The sequence below is a fragment of the Heterodontus francisci genome, chromosome 3 (assembly GCF_036365525.1).
Source record: "Heterodontus francisci isolate sHetFra1 chromosome 3, sHetFra1.hap1, whole genome shotgun sequence".
NCBI lineage: Eukaryota > Metazoa > Chordata > Chondrichthyes > Heterodontiformes > Heterodontidae > Heterodontus > Heterodontus francisci.
Window position 1 is genome coordinate 203,207,549 of NC_090373.1, and position 22,188 is coordinate 203,229,736.

At 44.9% G+C, this 22,188-nt stretch overlaps 1 protein-coding gene across 1 annotated transcript in view; it reads right to left on the bottom strand.

Moving 5' to 3' along the window:
• Positions 1-22,188, bottom strand: part of LOC137367180 (dynein axonemal heavy chain 8-like) — a 2,531,605-nt gene that overhangs the window by 720,931 nt on the left and 1,788,486 nt on the right. Inside the window, exon 137 of the mRNA XM_068028616.1 lies at positions 14,031-14,257. Coding sequence (XP_067884717.1) covers positions 14,031-14,257 — 227 coding nt within the window. The remainder of the gene's footprint in view (positions 1-14,030; positions 14,258-22,188) is intronic.

A 22,188-nucleotide genomic window follows, 5' to 3' on the forward strand; every position in this document is an offset into this window, starting at 1 on the left:
AAAGCAAAAAAAAAGGAAAACTAAAACAGTAAAATAAAAGCAAAATACTGCGGATGCTGGAAATCTGAAATAAAAACAAGAAATGCTGGAACCACTCAGCAGGTCTGGCAGCATCTGTGAAAAGAGAAGCAGAGTTAACGTTTCGGGTCAGTGACCCTTCTTCGGAACTGACAAATATTAGAAAAGTCACAGGTTATGAGCAAGTGATGTGGGGGTGGGGCAAGAGATAACAAAGGAGGTCTAGAAGGTAGAAGAAAGAAAGAAAGAAAGGAACCCCTCCCTCACGCACCAAACTCCCACTGCAAGGTTATCATTGCAAAGCATTTGATTGCAGAACTATTGTAAGCAGTCAGCCTAGTTGTGGTGAGTTGTACCAGAGATTCACAGCTCTTTAAATACAAATCCTTCTGTATTCGCACTCCCATGGCACTGAATGTAAAGAAGGGAGTACGGTAAGCGAGTTAACTTTAAGGGTTAATATCTCAAGACTAGTTTTTGTTTTGTTTACATCTTGCAATTAATTTAATTTCCTGTTTCAGTTAATTTAGTTAGGTTTCTTGCAGTTTTAAACAGGGATATACTGACACTCTGAGAATAGCTGTAGCTAGTTAATTAGGTAGCTAGTTTAAAGTGGTTTCTGAGGTGTAGCAGAGCTCTTACAGCATTGTTTTCAGAGTATAAATTCAGGGGATTTTCAGTGCTGCTTGTCTGCATTGAGTGCTGCTGGAGGGTAAAGAGTATTAAGGAAGTTTGGTAATTGAAGAGTTTGGTAAGGAGGGGAATATAAATTAAGAAGAAGATAAATTTACAAAGTGTAAAGTGGATGTTTGGTGCATGAGGGAGGGGTCCTTTCTTTCTTTCTTTCTTCTACCTTTTTTAGCCTCCAGTAGCTGCCTCTCCCTTTGGTACAGGGGAAGAAGTTGATTGGTGAGTAACTGGTAAGTTATTTTACACCTCATTGTAAGAAAAAGTTTTTAAAGTTACGGTATGGCAGGTCAGCTTGGCCAAGTGGAGTGTACGTCCTGCGGTAGATGGGAAATCATGGATACACCATGTGTCCTAGACAAACACATCTGCAGGAAGTGTCACCGGCTGCAGGAGCTTGAGCTCTAGGTTTCAGAACTTGAGTGGCGGCTGGAGTCACTGTTGTGCATCTGCGAGGCAGAGGACTACGTTTAGGAACTGGTCATACCACAGGGTAGGAGCATTCAGGCAGAAAGGGAATGGGTGACCACCAGGCAGTCTAAGAGAACCAGGCAGACTGTGCAGGAGTCCGCTGAGTGGATCTTGCTCACTAATCCGTTTTCCATTTTGGATACTGGTGAGAGCGATGGTTCCTTCGGGGAGTGCAGCCAGAGTAAAGTCCGTAGCACCATGGGTGGCTCAGCTGCACAGGAAGGGCGGAAGAAGAGTGGAAAAACAATAGTGATAGGGGATTCGATAGTCAGGGGATCAGACAGGCATTTCTGTGGCAGTAAACGTGACTCCAGGATGGCGTGTTGCCTCCCTGGTGCCAGGGTCAAGGATGGCACGGAGCGGCCACAAGACATCCTTCTGGGGAGGGTGAACAGCCAGAGGTTGTGGTCCACATAGGTACCAATGACATAGGTAGGAAGAGGGAGCAGGTCCTGAAAGCAGATTTTAGGGAGTTAGGAAGGAAATTAAAAAGCAGGAACTCCAAAGCAGTAATCTCAGAATTACACCAAGTGCCGTGTGAGCACAGGAATAGCAGAAAATTATTGATTGAACACATGGCTGGAGAATTGGTGCAGGAGAGAGGGCATCAGATTTCTGAGGCATTGCGACTGGTTCTGGGGCAGGCGGGACCTGTACAAAATGGACGGGCTACAACTTAACAGGACCAGAACTAATATCCTCACAGGGAGTGCTCTTGGGGAGGGTTTAAACTAGCTTGCCAGGGGGATGGGAACCTGAGGGGTAGCTCAAATTGGAAGGAAGTAAAGCTGGTAATAGGAGGTAGAAAAGTAGCAAGTGACATTAGAAGGCAGGTGAAACAAAGGCGAGCATTAACGAGGCTTAGAATGCAGAATGTCAAGAAGACAAGGTTAAGGGCACTCTACCTGAATGCAAACAGCATTCGCAACAAGGTAGATGATTTACAGACCCAAATAGAGGTAAATGGGGATGATCTAAGTGCCATAACTAAAACTTGACGACAGGGTGACGGAAGACTGGGAACTAAATATTTAAGGATATTCGACATTTAGGAAGGACAGGCAAAAAGGAAAAGGAGTTAGTGTTGTGATGATAATAAGGGATGGGGTCAGTACATTAGTAAGGGAATTCCTCAGATTGGAAGAAGAAAATGTGGAATCTGTTTGAGTGGAGCTAAGAAACAGCGAAGGGCAGCAAATATTGTTAGGAGTTGTTTACAGGCCAGTAGTGTTATTGTGGGGCATGGCATTAATCAGGAGATTAGAGAAGCAGGTGGCATGGGTAATACAGTAATCATGAGTGACTTCAATCTGCTTATAGACTGGGTAAACCTACTGAGCACTAATGCTGTAGAGGATGCATCCCTGGAGTGTGCTCAGGATGGTTTTCTCGATCAGTATGTTGAGGAAGCGACTAGAGACTACGCTATCTTGGATCTAGTATTATGTAATGAGAAAGGGCTAATTAATAATCTTGTTGTAAAAGAACCATTAGGAATGAGTGACCATAATATGATAGAATTTTACATTATGCTTGAAAGTGAGGTAGTTCAATCTGAAGCCAGGGTGTTTTTTTTTCCATTCATTTATGGGACGTGGGCATCCCTGGCTAGGCCAGCATTTATTGCCCATCCCTAATGGCCCTTGAGAAGGTGATGGGGAGCTGCCTTCTTGAACCACTGCAGTCCATGTGAGGTAGGTACACCCACAGTGCTGTTCAGAAGTGAGTTCCATGAATTTGACCCAGCGACAGTGAAGGAATGGCGATATAGTTCCAAGTCAGGATGGTGTGTGACTTGGAGGGGAACTTGCAGGTGCTGGTATTCCCATGCATTTGCTGCCCTTGTCCTTCTAGTTGGTAGAGGTCATGGGTTTGGAAGGTGCTGTCCAAGGAGCCTTGGTGCGTTGCTGCAGTGCATCTTGTAGATGGTACACACTGCTGCCACTGTACGTCAGTGGTGGAGGGATTGAATGTTTTTGGATGGGGTGCCAATCAAGCTTTGTCCTGGATGGTGTCAAGCTTCTTGAGTGTTGTTGGAGCTGCACCCATCCAGGCAAGTGGAGAGTATTCCATCACACTCCTGACTTGTGCCTTGTAGATGGTGGACAGGCTTTGGGGAGTGAGGAGATGAGTTACTCGCTGCAGGATTCCTAATAGACTGCTCTTGCAGCCTTGGTCTTTATATGGCTACTCCAGTTCAGTTTCTGGTCAATCGTAGCCCCTAGGATGTTGATAGCGCAGGATTCAGCAATGGTAATGCCATTGAATGTCAAGAGGAGATGGTTAGATTCTCTCTTGTTGGAGATGGTCATTGCCTGGCACTTGTGTGGCGCGAATGTTACTTATCAGCCCAAGCCTGGATATTGTCCAGGCCTTGCAGCATTTCTACACGGACTGCTTCAGTATCTGAGGACTCGCGAATGGTGCTGAACATTGTGCAATCATCAGCAAACATCCTCATTTCTGACCTTATGATTGAAGGAAGGTCATTTATGAAGCAGGTGAAGATGGTTGGGCCTAGGACACTACCCTGAGGAACTCTTACAGTGATGTCCTGGAGCTCAAGTGATTGATAAATTTGAACAAAGGAAATTATGAAGGGAAGAGGGGCAAATTGGCTGAGGTGGATTGGGAAAATACATTAAAAGGTATGACAGTGCATAGGCAATGGATTGTCTTTAAAGAAATATTACATAGTTTACAGCAACTATACATTCCATTAAGGCGCAAAAACCCCAAAAGTAAAGGCAGTCAACTGTGGATAACAAAGGAAGTTAAGGATTGTATAAGATTAAAAGAAAAGGCCTATAAAGTTGCCAGAAATAGTAGTAAACCTGAGGATTGGGAGGATTTTAGAATACAGCAAAGGAGAATCAAGAAACTGATAAAGAAAGGGAGAATAGAATATGAATGTAAGCTAGCAAAAAATATAAAAATGGACTGTAAAAGCTTCTACAAGTACGTAAAAAGGAAACATTTGGCTAAGACAAATGTGGGTCCATTACAGGCAGTGTCAGGAGAATTTATAATGGGGAATAAAGAAATGGCAGAGAAGCAAAATGATTACTGTGTGTCTATCTTCACTGAGGAAGATACAAGAAATCTCTCAGAATTAGAGATCCAAGGGATTAGAGGGAATGAGGAATTGAAGGAAATTAGTATTCATAAGAAGGTTGTTTTGGAGAAACTAATGGGGCTGAAGATTAAGTCCCCAGGACTTGATATTTTACATCCAAGAGTGTTGCAAGAGGTAGCTATGGAGATAGTAGATGCATTGGTGACCATCTTCCAAAATTCTATAGATCCTGGAGCGCTTCCTGCAGATTGGAAGGTAGCAAATGTCACCCCACTATTTAAGAAGGGAGGAGAGAGAAAACAAGGAATTACAGACCTGTTCGCCTTACAGTCATTGGGAAAATGCGAGAATCTATTCTGAAGGATGTGATAAATGGACACTTGGATAATAATGATCTGATTTGACATAGTCAACGTGGATTTATGAATGGAAAATCATGTTTGACAAACCTGTTGGAGTTTTTTGAGGATGTTACTTACAGAATTGATAAATGGTGTCTGTGGATGTGGTGTACTTGAATTTTCAGAAGGCTTTTGATAAAGTCCCCCACAGTGGATTGACTAGAAAAATTAAAGCACATGGGATAAGAGGTAATATACTGGCATGGATTAAGGATTGGTTAACAGGCAGAAAGCAGAGAGTAGGAATAAACGGGTCATTCTCGCATTGGCAGGCTGTGACTAGTGGGGTACTGCAGAGATCAGTGCTTTGGCCCCAGCTGTTCACAATATATATCAATGATTTGGATGTGGGGACCAAATGTAATATTTGCAAGTTTGACACAAAACTAGGTGGGAATGTGTGTTGTGAGGAAGATGCAAAGCGGCTTCAAGGGGATTTGGACAGACTTAGTGTGTGGGCAAGAATGTGGCAGATGCAATATAATGTGGAAAAATGTAAGGTTATGCACCTTGGTAGGAGGAATAAATGTGCAGAGTATTTCTTAAATGGTAAGCGATTAGAAAGTGTAGATGTACAAAGAGACATGGGTGTCCTTGTCAATAAGTCACTGAAAGTTAACATGCAGGTGCAGCAAGCACTTAGGAAAGCTAATGGTATGTTAGCCTTTATCGCAAGAGGATTTGAATACAGGAGTAGTGAAGTCTTGGTTCAATTGTATAGAACCTTGGTTCGACCACATATGGAGTACTGTGTGCAGTTTTGGTCCCCTTACCTTAGGAGGGATATTATTGCCATAGAGGGAGTGCAACGAAGGTTCACCAGACTTGTTCCTGGGATGGCAGGACTGTACTATGAAGAGAGATTGGGGAAACTGGGCCTGAATTCTCTCGAGTTTCGAAGAATGAGAGGTGATCTCATTGAAATCTACAAAATGCATAAAGGGATAGACAGGGTAGATACAGCTGAGATATTTCCCCTGGTTGGGGAGTCTCGAACCAGGGGACACAATGTCAAAATAAGGGGGAAGCCAGAGAAGAGGAGAAATTTCTTCACTCAGAGAGTTGTGAATCTTTGGAATTCTCTACCCCAGAGGGCTGTGGAAGCTCAGTCATTGAGTATGTTTAAAGCAGAGATTGACAGATTTCTAAATACCAGTGACAAAAGGGGACATGGGGATAGTGTGGGAAAAAGGTATTAAAGTGGATGGTCATCCATGATCATATTGAATGGTGGGGCAGGCTCGATGGGCTGAATGGCCTACTCCTGCTCCTATGTTCCTTTGTTCCTATGTTCCTATGTTTTTAAATTTTTGGACCAACTGTCAGTTTAGTTGAAAACTCCAAGCTCCCTGACAAATTTCTTGCTGTACTCACAGAATTTCAACACATCCCAGGGCACTATCTGTAGCCTTGCTCGCTGCACTGTTATGGGGTCCCCTGCTAACTGTGCTGCTTCCTTCCTCCGGTGATGTTCACTTACAGCTCTTAAGGTGGTCCACTCTTAAGCTCGTCCCACAACATTGCCCATCTCTAATTGCCTTAGAGAAGGCGTTGGTGAGCCACCTTCTTTAACCGTTGCAGTCCATGTCATGTTTCAGTTATGAAGATATATTGGAGAATGGACTGTTTTCTTTGGAGAAGACTGAGAGGAGATTTGACAGAGGTATTCAAAATCATGAGGGGTCTGGACAGAGTAGATAGAGAGAAACTGTTCCCACTCGTGAAACGATCGAGAACGAAAGGGCACAGATTTAAAGTATTTGGTAAGAGAAGCAAAAGTGACATGAGGAAAAACTTTTTCATGCAGCGAGTGGGTAAGGTCTGGAATGTGCTGCCTGAGTGGTGGAGGCAGGTTCAACTGAAGAATTTAAAAAGGGAATTAGACAGTTCTATGAAAAGGAAGAATGTGCAGGGTTCCGGGAGAAGGCAGGGGAATGGAACTTAGGGAGATGCTCTTTCAGAGAGCAGATGCGGACATGAAGGGCCGAATGGCCTCCTTCTGCGCTGTAACAATTCGAGATTCTGTGATTCTATGTATGTACACCCACAGTGTTGTTAAGGAGGAAATTATAGGATTTTGACCCAGTGACAGTGGCGATATAGTTCTAAGTCAGGATGGTGTGTGACCTCAAGGGGAAAATACAGGTGATGGTGTTCCAATATGCCTGCTACCCTTGTTCTTCTAGGTGGTAGAGGTCACGGGTTTGGAAGGTGCTGTTGGACAAGCCTTTGCGATTTGATTTAGTGAATCTTGTAGGTGGAACACAGTGCTGCCACTGTGCACCAGTGGTGGAGGGAGTGAATGCTTAAGGTGGTGGATGGGGGACCGAGCAAGTGGGCTGCTTTGTCCTGGATGGTGTCGAGCAACTGGAGAGTATTCCATCACAAAGAACAAGAACAAAGAACAGTTCAGCACAGGAACAGGTCATTCGGCCCTCCAAGCCTGCGCCAATCTTGATGCCTGCCTAAACTAAAACCTTCTGCACCTCCGGGGCCGGTATCCCTCTATTCCCTTCCTATTCATGTATTTGTCAAGATGTCTCTTAAACGTCGCTATCGTATCTGCTTCCACTACCTCCCCTGGCAGCAAGTTCCAGGCACTCACCACCCTCTGTGTAAAGAACTTGCCTCGCACATCCCCTCTAAACCTTGCCCCTTGCACCTTAAACCTATGTCCCCCAGTAACTGATTCTTCCCACCCTGGGAAAAAGCTTCTGACTATCCACTCTGTCCATGCCGCTCATAACTTTGTAAACTTCTTTCATGTCGCCCCTCCACCTCCGTCATTCCAGTGCAAACAATCTGAGTTTTCCCAATCTCTCCCCATAGCTAATGCCCTCCAGACCAGGCAACATCCTGGTAAACCTCTTCTGTACCCTCTCCAAAACCTCCACGTCCTTCTGGTAGTGTGGCGACCAGAATTGCACGCAATATTCTAAGTGTGGCCAAACTAAAGTTCTGTACAGCTGCAGCATGACTTGCCTATTTTTATACTCTGTGCCCCGACCTTCTTGACTACCTTATCCAGCTGCGTTGCCACTTTCAGTGACCCGTGGACCTGTACGCCCAGATCTCTCTGCCTGTCAATACTCCTAAGGGTTCTGCCATTTACTGTATACCTCCCATCTGCATTAGACCTTCCAAAATGCATTACCTCACATTTGTCCGGATTAAACTCCATCTGCCATTTCTCCGCCCAAGTCTCCAACCGATCTATATCCTGCTGTATCCTCTGACAATCTTCATCATTATCTGCAACTCCACCAACCTTTGTGTCGTCCGCAAACTTACTAATCAGACCAGCTACATGTTCCTCCAAATCATTTATATATACTACAAACAGCAAAGGTCCCAGCACTGATCCCTGCGGAACACCACTAGTCACATCCCTCATTCAGAAAAACACCCTTCCACTGATACCCTCTGTCTTCTATGACTGAGCCAGTTCTGTATCCATCTTGCCAGCTCATCTCTGATTCCGTGTGACTTCACCTTTTGTACCAGTCTGCCATGAGGGACCTTGTCAAAGGCTTTACTGAAGTCCATATAGATAACATCCACTGCCCTTCCTTCATCAACCATCTTCGTCACTTCCTCAAAAAACTCAATCAAATTAGTGAGACACGACCTCCCCTTCACAAAACCATGCTGTCTCTCGCTAATAAGTTCATTTGTTTCCAAATGGGAGTAAATCCTGTCCCGAAGAATCCTCTCTAATAGTTTCCCTACCACTGATGTAAGGCTCACCGGCCTATAATTTCCTGGATTATCCTTGTTACCCTTCTTAAACAAAGGAACAACATTGGCTATTCTCCAGTCCTCTGGGACCTCACCTGTGGCCAATGAGGATGCAAAGATTTCTGTCAAGGCCACAGCATTTCTTCCCTTGCCTCCCTCAGTATTCTAGGGTAGATCCCATCAGGCCCTGGGGACTTATCTACCTTAATGCTTTGCAAGACACCCAACACTTCCTCCTTTTTGATAATGAGATGACTGAGACTATCTGCACTCCCTTCCCTCGGCTCATCATCCACCAAGTCCTTCTCTTTGGTGAATACTGATGCAAAGTACTCATTTAGCACCTCGCCCATTTCCTCTGGCTCCACACATAGATTCCCATCTCTGTCCTTGAGTGGGCCAACACTTTACCTGGTTACCCTCTTGCTCTTTATATACGTATAAAATGTCTTGGGATTTTCCTTAATCCTGTTTGCCAATGACTTTTCATGACCCCTTTTAGCCCTCCTGACTCCTTGCTTAAGTTCCTTCCAACTGTCTTTATATTCCTCAAATGCTTCGTCTGTTCCTAGCCTTCCAGCCCTTACGAATGTTTCCTTTTTCTTTTTGACTAGGCTCACAATATCCCGCGTTATCCAAGCTTCCCGAAACTTGCCAAACTTGTCCTTCTTCCTCACAGGAACATGCTGGTCCTGGATTCTAATCAACTGGCGTTTGAAAGACTCCCACATGTCAGATGAGTTCCGATGAAGGGTCACTGACCCGAAACGTTAACTCTGCTTCTCTTTCCACAGATGCTGCCAGACCTGCTGAGTGATTCCAGCATTTCTTGTTTTTATCCCACATGTCAGATGTTGATTTGCCCTCAAACAGCCGCCCCCAATCTAAATTCTTCAGTTCCTGCCTAATATTGTTTTAATTAGCCTTTCCCCAATTTAGCACCTTCACCCGAGGACTACTCTTATCCTTATCCACAAGTACCTTAAAACTTATGGAATTATGGTCACTGTTCTCGAAATGCTCCCCCGCTGAAATTTCGACCACCTGGCCTGGTTCATTCCCCAATACCAGGTCCAGAATGGCCCCATCCTTAGTTGGACTATCTACATATCGTTTCAAGAAGCCCTCCTGGATGCTCCTCACAAATTCTGCCCCATCCAAGCCCCTAGCACTAAGTAAGTCCCAGTCAATATAGGGGAAGTTAAAATCACCCACCACCACAACCCTGTTACCTTTCCATCTTTCCAAAATCTGTCTACATATCTGCTCCTCTACCTCCCGCTGGCTGTTGGGAGGCCTGTAGTAAACCTCCAACATCGTGACTGCACCCTTCCTATTCCTGAGCTCCACCCATATTGCCTCGCTGCATGACCCCTCCGAGGTGTCCTCCCGCACTACAGCTGTGATCACTCTCCTGACTTGTGCCTAGTTGACAGGCTTTGGGGAATCAGGAGTTGAGTAACTCACCACAGAATTCCCACCCTCTCACCTAGTCATGCAGCCACAGTACATATATGGCTGGTCCAGTTAGGTTCCTGGTCAAGGGTAACCTGCAGGAAGTTAATAGTGGGGGATTCAGTGGTGGTAATACCATTGAATGTCAAGCAGAGATTGTTAGATTCTGTTTTGTTGGAGATGGTCATTGCCTGGAACACTTGTGGCACGGATGTGACTTGGCACTTATCAGCCCAAGCCTGAAAGCTGTCCAGGTCTTGCTGTCTGCGGGCACAGACTGTTTCCGTATCTGAGGATCATGAATGGTACAGGACACTGTGCAATCATCAGCAAACATCCCCACTTCTGACCTTATGATGGAGAGAAGGTCATTGATGAAGCAGCTGAAGATGGTTGGGCCTAGGACACTACCCTGAGGAACACCTGGAATGATGTTCTGGAGCTGAGATGATTGACCTCCAACAACCACGACCGCCTACCTTTGTGCTTGGTATGACTCCAAACAGCAAAGAGTTTTCCCCCTGATTCCCATTGACTCCAGTTTTACGAGGGCTCCTTGATGCTATACTCGGTCAAATGCTGCCTGGATGTCAAGGGCAGTCACTCTCAACTCACCTCTGGAGTTATTGGTGAGTAGGTGTCACTTGGTAGAACTGTCAACTACACCTTCCATCACTTTTCTGATGATTGACAGTAGACTGATGGGGCTGTAATTTGCCGGATTGGATTGCTCCTGCTTTTTGTGGTCCTTACATATCTCGGAAATTTTTCACACTGTCAGTTAGATGCCAGTGTTGTAACTGTACTGGAACAGCTTGGCTAGGGGCGCGACTAGTTCTATAATCACACAAATTAGGAACAGAAGTAGACCATTCAGCCCGTCAAGCCTGCTCCACCATTTAATAAGATCATGGTCGTTCTGTTTCTGTCTTGAATTCCACAGTCCCAGCTACCCCCAATAATCTCTGGAGCCCAAGTCTTCAGTACTATTGCTGGAATGTTGTCAGGGCCCATAGCCTTTGCAGTATCCAGTGTCTTTAGCTGTTTCTTGATAACACATGCAGTGAATTGAATTGGCTGAAGACTGGAATCTGTGATGCTGGGGACTTCAGGAGGAGGCCAAGATGGATCATCCAGTCGGCACGTCTGGCTGCAGATGGATGCAAATGCTTCAACCTTGTCTTTTGCATTGATGTGCTGCGCTCCTGCAACGTAGAGGATGGGGATATTCGTGGAGCCTCCTCCACCTGTCAGTTGTTTAATTGTTCACCATCATTCACGACTGGATGTGGCAGAACTGTAAAGCTTAGATCTGGTCAGTTGGTTGTGGGATTTCTTAGCCCTGTCTATAGCATGCTGCTTCTGCTATTTGGCATCCACGTAGTCCTGTGTAATAGCTTCATCATGTTGGCACCTTATTTTGTGGTATGCCTGGTGCTGATCCTGGCATTCTCTTCTGCACTCCTCATTGAGCCAGGGTTGGTCCCCTGACCTGATGCTAATGGTAGAGTGAGGGATATGCCTGGCAATGAGATTACAGATTGTGGTTGAGTACTGCTGCTGCTGATGGCCCACAGTGCCTCATGGATGCCCAGTTTTGAGTTGCTATATTTGTTCTGAATCTATCTCATTTAGCACAGTGATAGTGCCACACAACAGGATGCAGCATGCCCTCAGTGTGAAGACAGGATTTCGTCTCCACAAGGAGTGAGAGGTGGTCACTCCTACAAGTGCTGTCTTTGACAGGTAGATTGGTGAGGATAAGGTCATCCAGGTTTTTCCCTCTTGTTGGTTCTCTCACCCACTGGCACAGTTCCAATCTGGCTGATATGTCCTTCAGGACTCGGCCACTCGGTCAGTAGTGGTGTTACCTAGCCATTCTTGATGATCGACATTGAAGTTCCACCACCCAGAGTATATTCTGTGCCCTTGCTATCCTCAGTGGTGTTCAATATGGAGGAAAACTGATTCATCAGCCGAGGGAGGGCATAGGTGATAATCAGCAGGAGGTTTCTGTGCCCATGTTTGAGTTGATGTCTAAGATTTTATGGGGTCCCAAGTCAATATTGAAGATTATCAAGACCACTCCCTCTCACTTATACTACTGTGCTGCCACCTCTGGTGGGTGTGCCCTGATGGTGGGACATACAGGACATATACAGGCATGATGTGGGAAGAAGTTGGAACATTGGCTGTATGATTTGGTCAGTATAACTATGTTAGCTTTGTGCTTGACTAATCTGCAGGACAGGTCTCCCAACTTTGCTACTAGTCACCAGATATTACTGAGGAGGACTTTGCAGGGTCAACTGGGCAAGTTGTGCCTTTATCACTTCCAGTGTCTTGGTCGATACCAGGTTGTCCATCCGGTTGTTTTCTTATGAATCTTATCCGTAGCGGTTTGATACAACTGAGTGGCTTCTGAAGCCTTTTCAGAGGGTGAAGAATCAACCACATTGCTATAGGTCTGGAGTCAAATGTAGATCTGACCAGGTAAGGATGGTGATTTCCTCCCCTGAAGGACATTAGTGAACCAGATGGATTTCATCAGAAAAGATTTTTATTCTACATTTATTAATTCATTGAATTTAAATTCCCTCAGCTACCGTGGTGGGATTTGAAATCATGTTGCTGGAGCATTAGTTCGAGTCTCTTAATCACTAGTTCACTAATGTTACCACAATACTACCGACCATAAGTGAGATTGATGATCTTGTCATACTGTTTGATAATGTTCTCTGCTTCACCAGATTACATAGATGGGAGGCAAAGATGAATAAGTTCTGCTGTAGATGGCTGCTGGTTGTCTGTCAAACACTGTCTCCAGTGGCCAGAAGGGCATGGGACAACTGAGACAGCAATGGCATGGTGGCATCAGAGTGCAGGGGTGGCTAAAAAGGCAAGGAAGTCATGTGCAAGGGCCAGTCACGAGAATTTCTTTTCATTGTATTAAGGCCTTCCCTCCAGCATCCCTATTGCATCAAAAGAGTTGTCTTGCAGCTGGAGGACTGCTCAGATTCTCCATTTGCATTACTTGGAAAGCCTTTAATTTAATATTTTCTCAGGATCATAATGAGCTTTCCAGACCAAGGTGCATCAGGGTTTTGTCATCAAATTATCAGTTCATATGTCTACATGTATGATATACCAAAATAAAATGAGAAACCTTACATTATGTCTTATCACCAAGAAACCAAAAGAATCGAATCCAATCCACCAACTAACCCCAATTTAGGAAACAAAAACCAATTGGACAAGATCTCACTTTTATAAATTTTACTTAATACTCAAACCAAAACCAATATAAATTAAACATGAACTTGCAGTTAAATAACTGATATCTGTAAATAGTTGATATCTGTAAAGCTTAAAAATTATGCGGTAATTATCAGATGTAACAAAGATGGGTCTCCCGAGTCCTGTGAGTAGTCCTTTCAGCATATCTGGCTCCAAATTATTGTACTTACAACTTTGAAATTCCTCACGTGGGCTCCAGATCCTGTCTTCCAAGGTGTAGCCACAATTCTCGATTGACAGCAGTTTTTTCAATGCCAAACTCCACAGGTACAGTCTTTGTCAAAAAAGTATATTTCTCCAGAACCTTCTCAATTCTCCCCACAACAGGTTTAACAGTATGGATTCCCAGTGTTACCTTTCTCCATGCCCTTCAGTGACCACCCTGTGCACTGTATGGTCGGGCCTGGGTAATCAGTTCATCTGAATAACAGAAATTGCTGCTAGATTCAGTCTTCACTTTCTTCAACTGCTTGTAAAGCAAAACCTTCCTGCGCTCTCCTCTTGGAAGGCACTATTACCCTTTTATCTGGTCCCAGCCAGTTTTAATTACCTCAGCAACTTGAAGTATTTGTTTTCAATGTCCATTTGGACATTCTGGTCCAAACAAAACCAGGGTCAATGCACCTGCCAGAGCATTCAACAAGCCATCTGTTCAGGTCGCAGTTCGCACACGTTTCCCCATGGGTCCTGCAGACCGTAGGTTTCAACACTCTTTACAGTCAGTAATTCCTATTCATCAAACCTGGTAATAACATATTTGTAAACCCCAGTCATATTTCACCACTTGCTAAAATGGAAACAGTTAGATTAATCAAGTTGACCAATCTTGGTATCACTCACTTTTAAATCTCATCAATAAATCTATATGTCCCCGAATCAGAACATACCTCTGAAAATAGTCTTCGCATGTTTGATGGACCCTGTCATGAAAGACACCCATTGTTGCCACCAGTTGGTTTTTGACCTCGTCTGAGCAAGCAATGTAAAAGCCAGAAAGGAAATAGCTAGAGACAGCAACCAATGCCTCTCTGGGCCAGCAACTGAACCAATCCATGGTGCAACCTGAGATGAGGCCAGGGAACTTCAGTGCACGTGATCGAAACTTTTCACCAACCTACCACCAAAACAAAAGGAACAGTTGGCTAAGAAATATATATGCAAAACGCTGTATTTTTTTCATAAAGTGGTCACCCTAACATGATGATACTCAGAGGCAAAAATAAAAACGTCTATCTTTTGATGTAACTGTCCCTTCTTGTTTCACATTGTTACGACCAGGTGAGAAAGAGGTCTAGGCGTTCGCTTTCAGCCTTCACCTGGTCTTACCGAACAGGGTTTAATTTTAAACACACCGTATTTTTAGCTCCCCTTTGGCTACGACCAGGCAGTGGGGCAGGAAGGCCGTTCACAAGCCTTCCCGCACCAGACCTAATTTGGGTGGCGGCGGGAAGGTGGCGGGATCTCGCCCACCACCATCCCACACGATTATTTGCTCTTCCTGCCTCCAAACCTTACATGTGGAAGAACATAAAATTCTCCTGTGGTCCATCAGTATCTATCTGCAATCAATCTGTTTGCTTTTTTCTGACATTCAGGTGGGCATTTTACTTACACAAAATGGTCAGGTGAAATGAAGTGCCAGGCAACTTTGGGACTATCAGGACCACATGGCTGGCAATCCAACAAGTATTACTCAGCTACCAACAGTTCAGAGACTTTGTTGTGCAGGTGAATTAGCTCAATTGACCGCAACAAAATAAGTTAAGAAATAGATAATTAATCACAACTTCTCAGGACATCCTGTGTATTAAAATTTAAAATAACTAACATTTTGACCTGGATCTAAAGTAGGCTTTCCCTCAGAATATTAATATCTAAATACATAATCGCGATATTGCACATCGAAGTTTGTGGGACACTTGAGAGAATATAAAATGAAACAGTTCATTTTAATAAAAGCATTCATTTTTATTTAAGAAGCTAATCATTTGTTCAGTCATTTCAATGAGATTACTAGACGTATTTTTACAAAATTTAAAAAGCACGCATGAAGATCAGTTACATTTAAAAAATAGTTTATGCGTGATTAAATCTTTAACTTTTTGTTGAAACTATTCAAAAATCTAGTACAGATCTTGAAGTTAATATATAGAGTTACTTTTCAAAATGAGCCTTCCAAAGGTAAAGGGTTGTGTCTCATTGTAAAATGGCACGCTCCCATACAGGTTTTCTTAATTTTATTACATTTTCACACCTTGTTAACTCGCAGCAACTATTTAAACAACAACAGCTAGTATAAGACGCCATTTCCTAACAATGCGCCTCCCCTTCTCATCATACTTAGCTCAATTTGTGTTGTCTTTCAGGCCCACACGAGTCTGTATAATATTATTGTTTTACAATTTTATTGCACCCTGGGAGACCATCATTAAAGCAGGCCTGCAGCGCATAGGCTGAAATTACCAAAAAGAACATAAGCTCCACTCCAGCTTGTGCTCAGCTCCTGTTACCATATTCCACTGAAAACAAATAAAAAACTAAAATATCACTTGACCCTAGCAATCAAAACTGAACCAGATCTAGTGTCCAATAACTAATGGATTAATTACTAAACTACAACTCCGGATTACTCCCAAGGCCACTTGCTAGTGTATATAGAAGTAGGAGAATACACCAGATGAATGCGTGGCTGGAGAGATGGTGCAGGAGGGAGTGCTTCAGATTTGTGGGGCATTGGGACTGGTTCTGGGGAAGGTGGGACCTGCACAAGCCAGATGATCTACACCTGAACAGGACTGGGATGAATATCCTTGCAGAAAGGTTTGCTCGTGCTGTTGGGGATGGTCTAAACTAGATTGGCAGGGGGATGGGAATCTGAGCGCAGGTTCAGATAGGACAAATTCAGAGCAGGGAACGGGAGGCAGAAAATTAGTGAGTGACTCTGAAAGCCAGAAGAAGCAAAGGTGAAAAAGTGTACAGCACAGGAATTTGGCAGTGTTAAAAGGTATTCATTTAAATGCAAGCAGTATAGCAAATAAAGCCGATGAGCTGAGGGCACAGATAGACACATGGCAGCATGACATCATTGCTATAATGGAAACTTGGCTCAAAAAGGGGCAAAAATGGCAGCTCAACATCCCTGGATATAGAGTTTTCAGGCAGGATGGAGAGGGGGATAATAAAGGAGGTGGTGTAGCATTATTGGTTAAAGAATCAATTACAGCAGTGAGGAGAGATGATATGCTAAATGAATCATCAAATAAGGCCATAAGGATTGAGCTCAGAAATAAAAAAGGGGCAGCCACAATAATAGGAGCTTACCATAGACCCCAATAGTGGGAGGGAGATGGAAGAACAAATATGTAGGCACATCTCTGAATGCAAAAACTATAGGGCAATAATAGTTGGGGATTTCAACTCTCCTAATATCAACAGGGATACAAACAGTGTGAAGGGCACAGAAGGCACAAAATTCCTCAACTGCATTCGAGAGAACTTTTTGACACAGCATGTAACAAGCCCAATGAGAGGCGGCGCAATTCTAGATTTCGTCTTCGGAAATGAAGCTGGGCAAGTGGATGAAGTAACAGTGGGTGACAATTTTGGAGATAGTGGCCACAATACAGTTAAATTTAGCATTATTATGGAAAATGACAAAGACAGAACAGGAGTAAATATTCTAAATTGCAAATAGTGGGAAGGGGTTGGAGGAGCAGATTTACAAAAAAATTAGGCAGAGGTGAAAGACCCATGGAGTAGTGATAATGGATGCCTTTAACTACCTCAAATATTGAATGAGGTTTTGATTGTGCTAAAGCTAGAGAACATAGAACACAGAACAGTACAGCACAGTACAGGCCCTTCGGCCCATGATGTTGTGCCGAACCTTTAACCTACTCTAAGATCAAACTATCTACATACCCTTCATTCTACTATCATCCATGTACCTATCCAAGAGTCGCGTAAATGTCCCTAATGTATCTGCTTCTACTACCACTGCTGGCAGTGCATTCCACGCACCCACCACTCTCTGTGTAAAGAACCTACCTCTGATATCTCCCCGAAACCTTCCTCCAATCACCTTAAAATTATGCCCCCTGGTGATAGCCCTTTCTTCCCTGGGAAAAAGTCTCTGACTATCCACTCTATCTATGCCTCTCATCATCTTGTACCCCTCTATCAAGTCACCTCTCATCCTTCTTCATTCCAATGAGAAAAGCCCTAGCTCCCTCAACCTTTCTTCATAAGACATGCCCTCCAGTCCAGGCAGCATCCTGGTAAATCTCCTCTGCACCCTCTCTAAAGCTTCCACATCCTTCCTATAACGAGGCGACCAGAACTGAACACAATATTCCAAGTGTGGTCTAACCAGGGCTTTATTAGAGCTGCAGCATAACCTCACGGCTCTTAAACTCAATCCTCCTGTTAATGAAAGCCAACACACCATACGCCTTCTTAATAACCCTATCAACTTGGGTGGCAACTTTTAGCGATCTATGGACATGGACCCCAAGATCCCTCTGTTCCTCCACACTACCAAGAATCCTGTCTTTAAGCCTGTATTCCGCATTCAAATTCGACCTTCCAAAATTAATCACTTCACACTTTTCCAGGTTGAACTCCATCTGCCACTTCTCAGCCCAGCTCTGCATCCTGTCAATGTCCCGTTGCAACCTACAACAGCCTTCCACACTATCCACAACTCCAGCAACCTTCGTATCATTGGCAAACTTGCTAACCCAGCCCTCCACTTCCTCATCCAAGTCATTTATAAAAATCACAAAGAGCAGAGGTCCCAGAACAGATCCCTGCGGAACACCACTGGTCACCGAGCTCCAGGCTGAATACTTTCCATCTACTACCACCCTCTGTCTTCTATGGGCCAGCCAATTCTGTATCCAGACAGCCAACTTTCCCTGTATCCCATGCCTCCTTACTTTCTGAATGAGCCTACCATGGGGAACCTTATCAAACGCCTTGCTAAAATCCATATACACCACATCCACTGCTCTTCCTTCATCAATGTGTTTTGTCATGTCATCAAAGAATTCAATAAGGCTTGTGAGGCATGACCTGCCCCTCAAAAAGCCATGCTGACTGTCTCTAATCAAACTATGCTTTTCCAAATAATCATAAATCCTGTCTCTCAGAATCCTCTCCAATTATTTGCCCACGACCGACGGAAGACTGACTGGTCTATAATTCCCAGGGTTATCCCTATTCCCTTTCTTGAACAAGGGAATAACATTTGCCACCCTCCAATCATCTGGTACTCCTCCAGTGGACAGTGAGGACGCAAAGATCATCGCCAAAGGCGCGGATATCTCTTCCCTCGCTTCCCGTAATATCCTTGGATATATCCCGTCTGGCCCCGGGGACTTATCTATCCTCATGTCTTTCAAAATTTCCGGCACATCCTCCCTCTTAACATTAACCTGTTCGAGCATATCAGCCTGTTTCACGTTGTCCTCACAAACGACCAGGTCCCTCTCACTCGTGAATACTGAAGCAAAGTATTCATTTAGGACCTCCACTACCTCCTCCGACTCCAGGCACAAGTTCCCTCCACTATCCCTGATTGGCCCTACCCTCACTCTGGCCATCCTCTTGTTCCTCACATAAGTGTAGAACGCCTTGGGATTTTCCTTAATCCTACCCGCCAAGACTTTTTCATGTCCCCTTCTAGCTCTTCAAAGTCCATTCTTCAGTTCCTTCCTGGCTACCTTGTAACCCTCTAGAGCCCTGTCTGATCCTTGCTTCCTCAACCTTAAGTAAGCTTCCTTCTTCCTCTTGACTAGCTGTTCCACATCTCTTGTCATCCAAGGTTCCTTCACCCTACCATCCCTTCCTTGCCTCATCGGGACAAACCTATCCAGCAGTTGCAGCAAGTGCTCCCTAAACAACCTCCACATTTCTGTTGTGCATTTCCCTGAGAACATCTGTTTCCAATTTATGCTCCCCAGTTCCTGCCTAATAGCATTGTAATTCCCCCTCCCCCAATTAAATATTTTCCCATCCCGTCTGCTCCTATCCCTCTCCATGACTATAGTAAAGGTCAGGGAGTTGTGATCGCTATCACCGAAATGCTCTCCCACCGAGAGATCTGCCACCTGGCCTGGTTCGTTGCCAAGCACCAAATCCAACATAGCCTCCCCTCTAGTCGGCCTATCTACATATTGAGTCAGGAAACCTTCCTGGACACACCTGACAAAATCTGCTCCATCCAAACTATTTGCACTAAGGAGGTTCCAATCAATATTAGAGAAGTTGAAGTCACCCATGACAACAACCCTGTTACTTCTGCACCTTTCCAAAATCTGCCTCCCAATCTGTTCCTCCGTGTCTCTGTTGCTATTGGGGGGGACTATAGAAAACTCCCAATAAAGTGACTGCTCCTTTCCTGTTTCTGACTTCCACCCATAATGACTCAGTAGACAAACCCTCCTCGACGACCTCCCTTTCTGCAGCTGTGATACTATCCCTGATTAGAAATGCCACTCCCCCACCTCTTTTACCTCCCTCCCTATTCCTTTTGAAACATCTAAACCCCGGAACATCCAACATCCATTCCTGCCCCTGTGATATCCAAGTCTCCGTAATGGCCACAACATCGTAGCTCCAAGTACTGATCCATGCTCTAAGTTCATCACCCTTATTCCTGACACTTCTTGCGTTAAAATAGACACACTTCAACCCATCATACTGGCTGCAACTTTGCCCTGTCAACTGTCTAACTTTCCTCACAGACTCTCTGCACTCTGTATCTGCCTGTTCAACAGCTACCCCATCCACTGATCCGTAGCTCAGGTTCCCATCCCCCTGCCAAACTAGTTTAAACCCTCCCGAAGAGCTCTAGCAAGCCTCCCGCCCAGGATATTGGTGCCCCTCCAGTTCAGATGCAACCCGTCCTTCTTGTACAGGTCCCACCTTCCCCAGAAGGTATCCCAATGATCCACATATCTGAAGCCCTCCCTCCTACACCAGCTCTGTAGCCACGTGTTCAGCTGCACTCGCTCTCTGTTTCTAGCCTCATTAGCACGTGGCACCAGTATCAATCCTGAGATTACTATTCTGCTCATCCTGCCTTTTAGCTTCCAACCTAACTCCCTATATTCACTTTTCAGGTCCTCATCCCTTTTCCTAGCTATGTCATTGGTACCGATGTGTACCACAACGTCTGGCTGCTCCCCCTCCCCCTTAAGAATCCTGTAGACTCGATCCGAGACATCCCTGAAGAGGAGGAATTTGTAAGGTGTGTTTAGGAGTATTTGCTTGATCAGTATGTTTTCTGCCAAGGGGAAAGGAAGCATTGCTGGATCTAGTCCTGAGCAATGAAGAGCGAAATGTCAGTCAGGAAGCATCTCGGGAATAGTGACCAGAGATCACTAAGGTTGAAATCTGTAATGGGGAAGAACACAGAGCTGTCTAGAATAAAAATATTTAACTGGAGAAGGGCAAATTTCAATGAATTGAGGAGGGATCTGGCCCGGATAAATTAAAGTCAAAGAGTAGCAGGTAGAAATATAATGGAACAATGGGTGTCCTTTAAAGAGGTGATGGTTTGGGCACAGCCCAGATGCATTCCTACAAAGGGCGAAGAGAAGTTCACAGCAGTCAATGTCCAGGAGCATGGAGGAGACAAGCACTGACTTGACACAGGGCTTTGCACAGAGCTTGGCGCCCACTTTTTTTAATTCGTTCATGGGATACTGGCTGCTCCCCTAGCCGAGCTGTTCCAGTACAGCTACAACACTGGTATCTACTGACAAAGTAGAATATTGCCCAGGTATGTCCTATCCACATAAATACAATCCGGCCCATTACAGATCCATCAGCCCACTAAGATAGGAAGGAAATATAGTAACGAATGTATACAGAAACTTGACCAAATTTACCAGCATGTCTTGGGAGGCCGAGGACTGTGTAGAAAAAAAATTCACTGATCAGAGACATTCTGAGAACTGAGGAAACTTTGGGCTGAATTTTCTCATCACACCACCGGGAGCAGTGGGGGGTATGCAAAATGATGGCATTCCCGCTTGTCCCGTGATCAGCCGCGCTGCCACAAATACGCGGAGGGCGGCCATTTTGCATAATGGAGGCAGTCATTCCCCCCAATCACGTGGCAGGGGTGGAATTGGAGATGGCATTCAGCCGATGCAGGACCAGGTGCTAGCAACATCTTTAAAAGCCTGCGCAGCCCTGCATTCACTGTCTCCCTGCATTCTGTAGAAGCTTACTGAAGCAATGCTTCTGTGCTGTTCAAAAAAGTTAAAACTCAGCAAATCCCCACACTGGGCATCCTTCTGATCATGTCAGAGGTCTGAGCAAGGTTGGCCCCATGGTTCAGTGATGCCTCCCTGCTTATTCTCCTCTAGGCTGCCAGGGAAAGGCAGGAGGTCCTTTCCCTCAGAGATGGCAAGATGATGCCCTTCCGTCTGACCAAGCAAGCCTGGATGGCGATCGCAGAGGAGGTTAGTAGCCATGGGGTCACCCAACGAAACTGGGTCCAGTGGAGGAAGAGGGTCACTACAACTAGCGAGGAGGCAAAGAGGATGCGCCATCTCAGACGTGGAGCTTGGGGTCCCAGTGCAATAGTGATTATTGTTGATCAGATACAAATTCAGTCATCATGGTGCATTAGCTCTGGCACGTTGAACTTAATTGGATGTGTGTAGCCTAACCCACACATATGTTGTTTGCATTGTATCTTGCAGGTCGCTGTTCGCAGGAGACCACAGAGCCTGAGAGACTGACAACAACTTCTGAGGACGAGGAACATTCAGAGGATGCACCATCCAATGACTATCCTGCACTTTCCACCAACACAGATACTTTGACCTGGGTGGAAATCTGTTCGCCTCACAGCTCCAGTGACCCAGGTTCGGTTCTGGGTACTGCCTGTGCGGAGTTTGCAAGTTCTCCCTGTGACCGCGTGGGTTTCCGCCGGGTGCTCCGGTTTCCTCCCACAGCCAAAGACTTGCAGGTTTGATAGGTAAATTGGCCATTGTAAATTGCCCCCAGTGTAGGTAGGTGGTAGGAGAA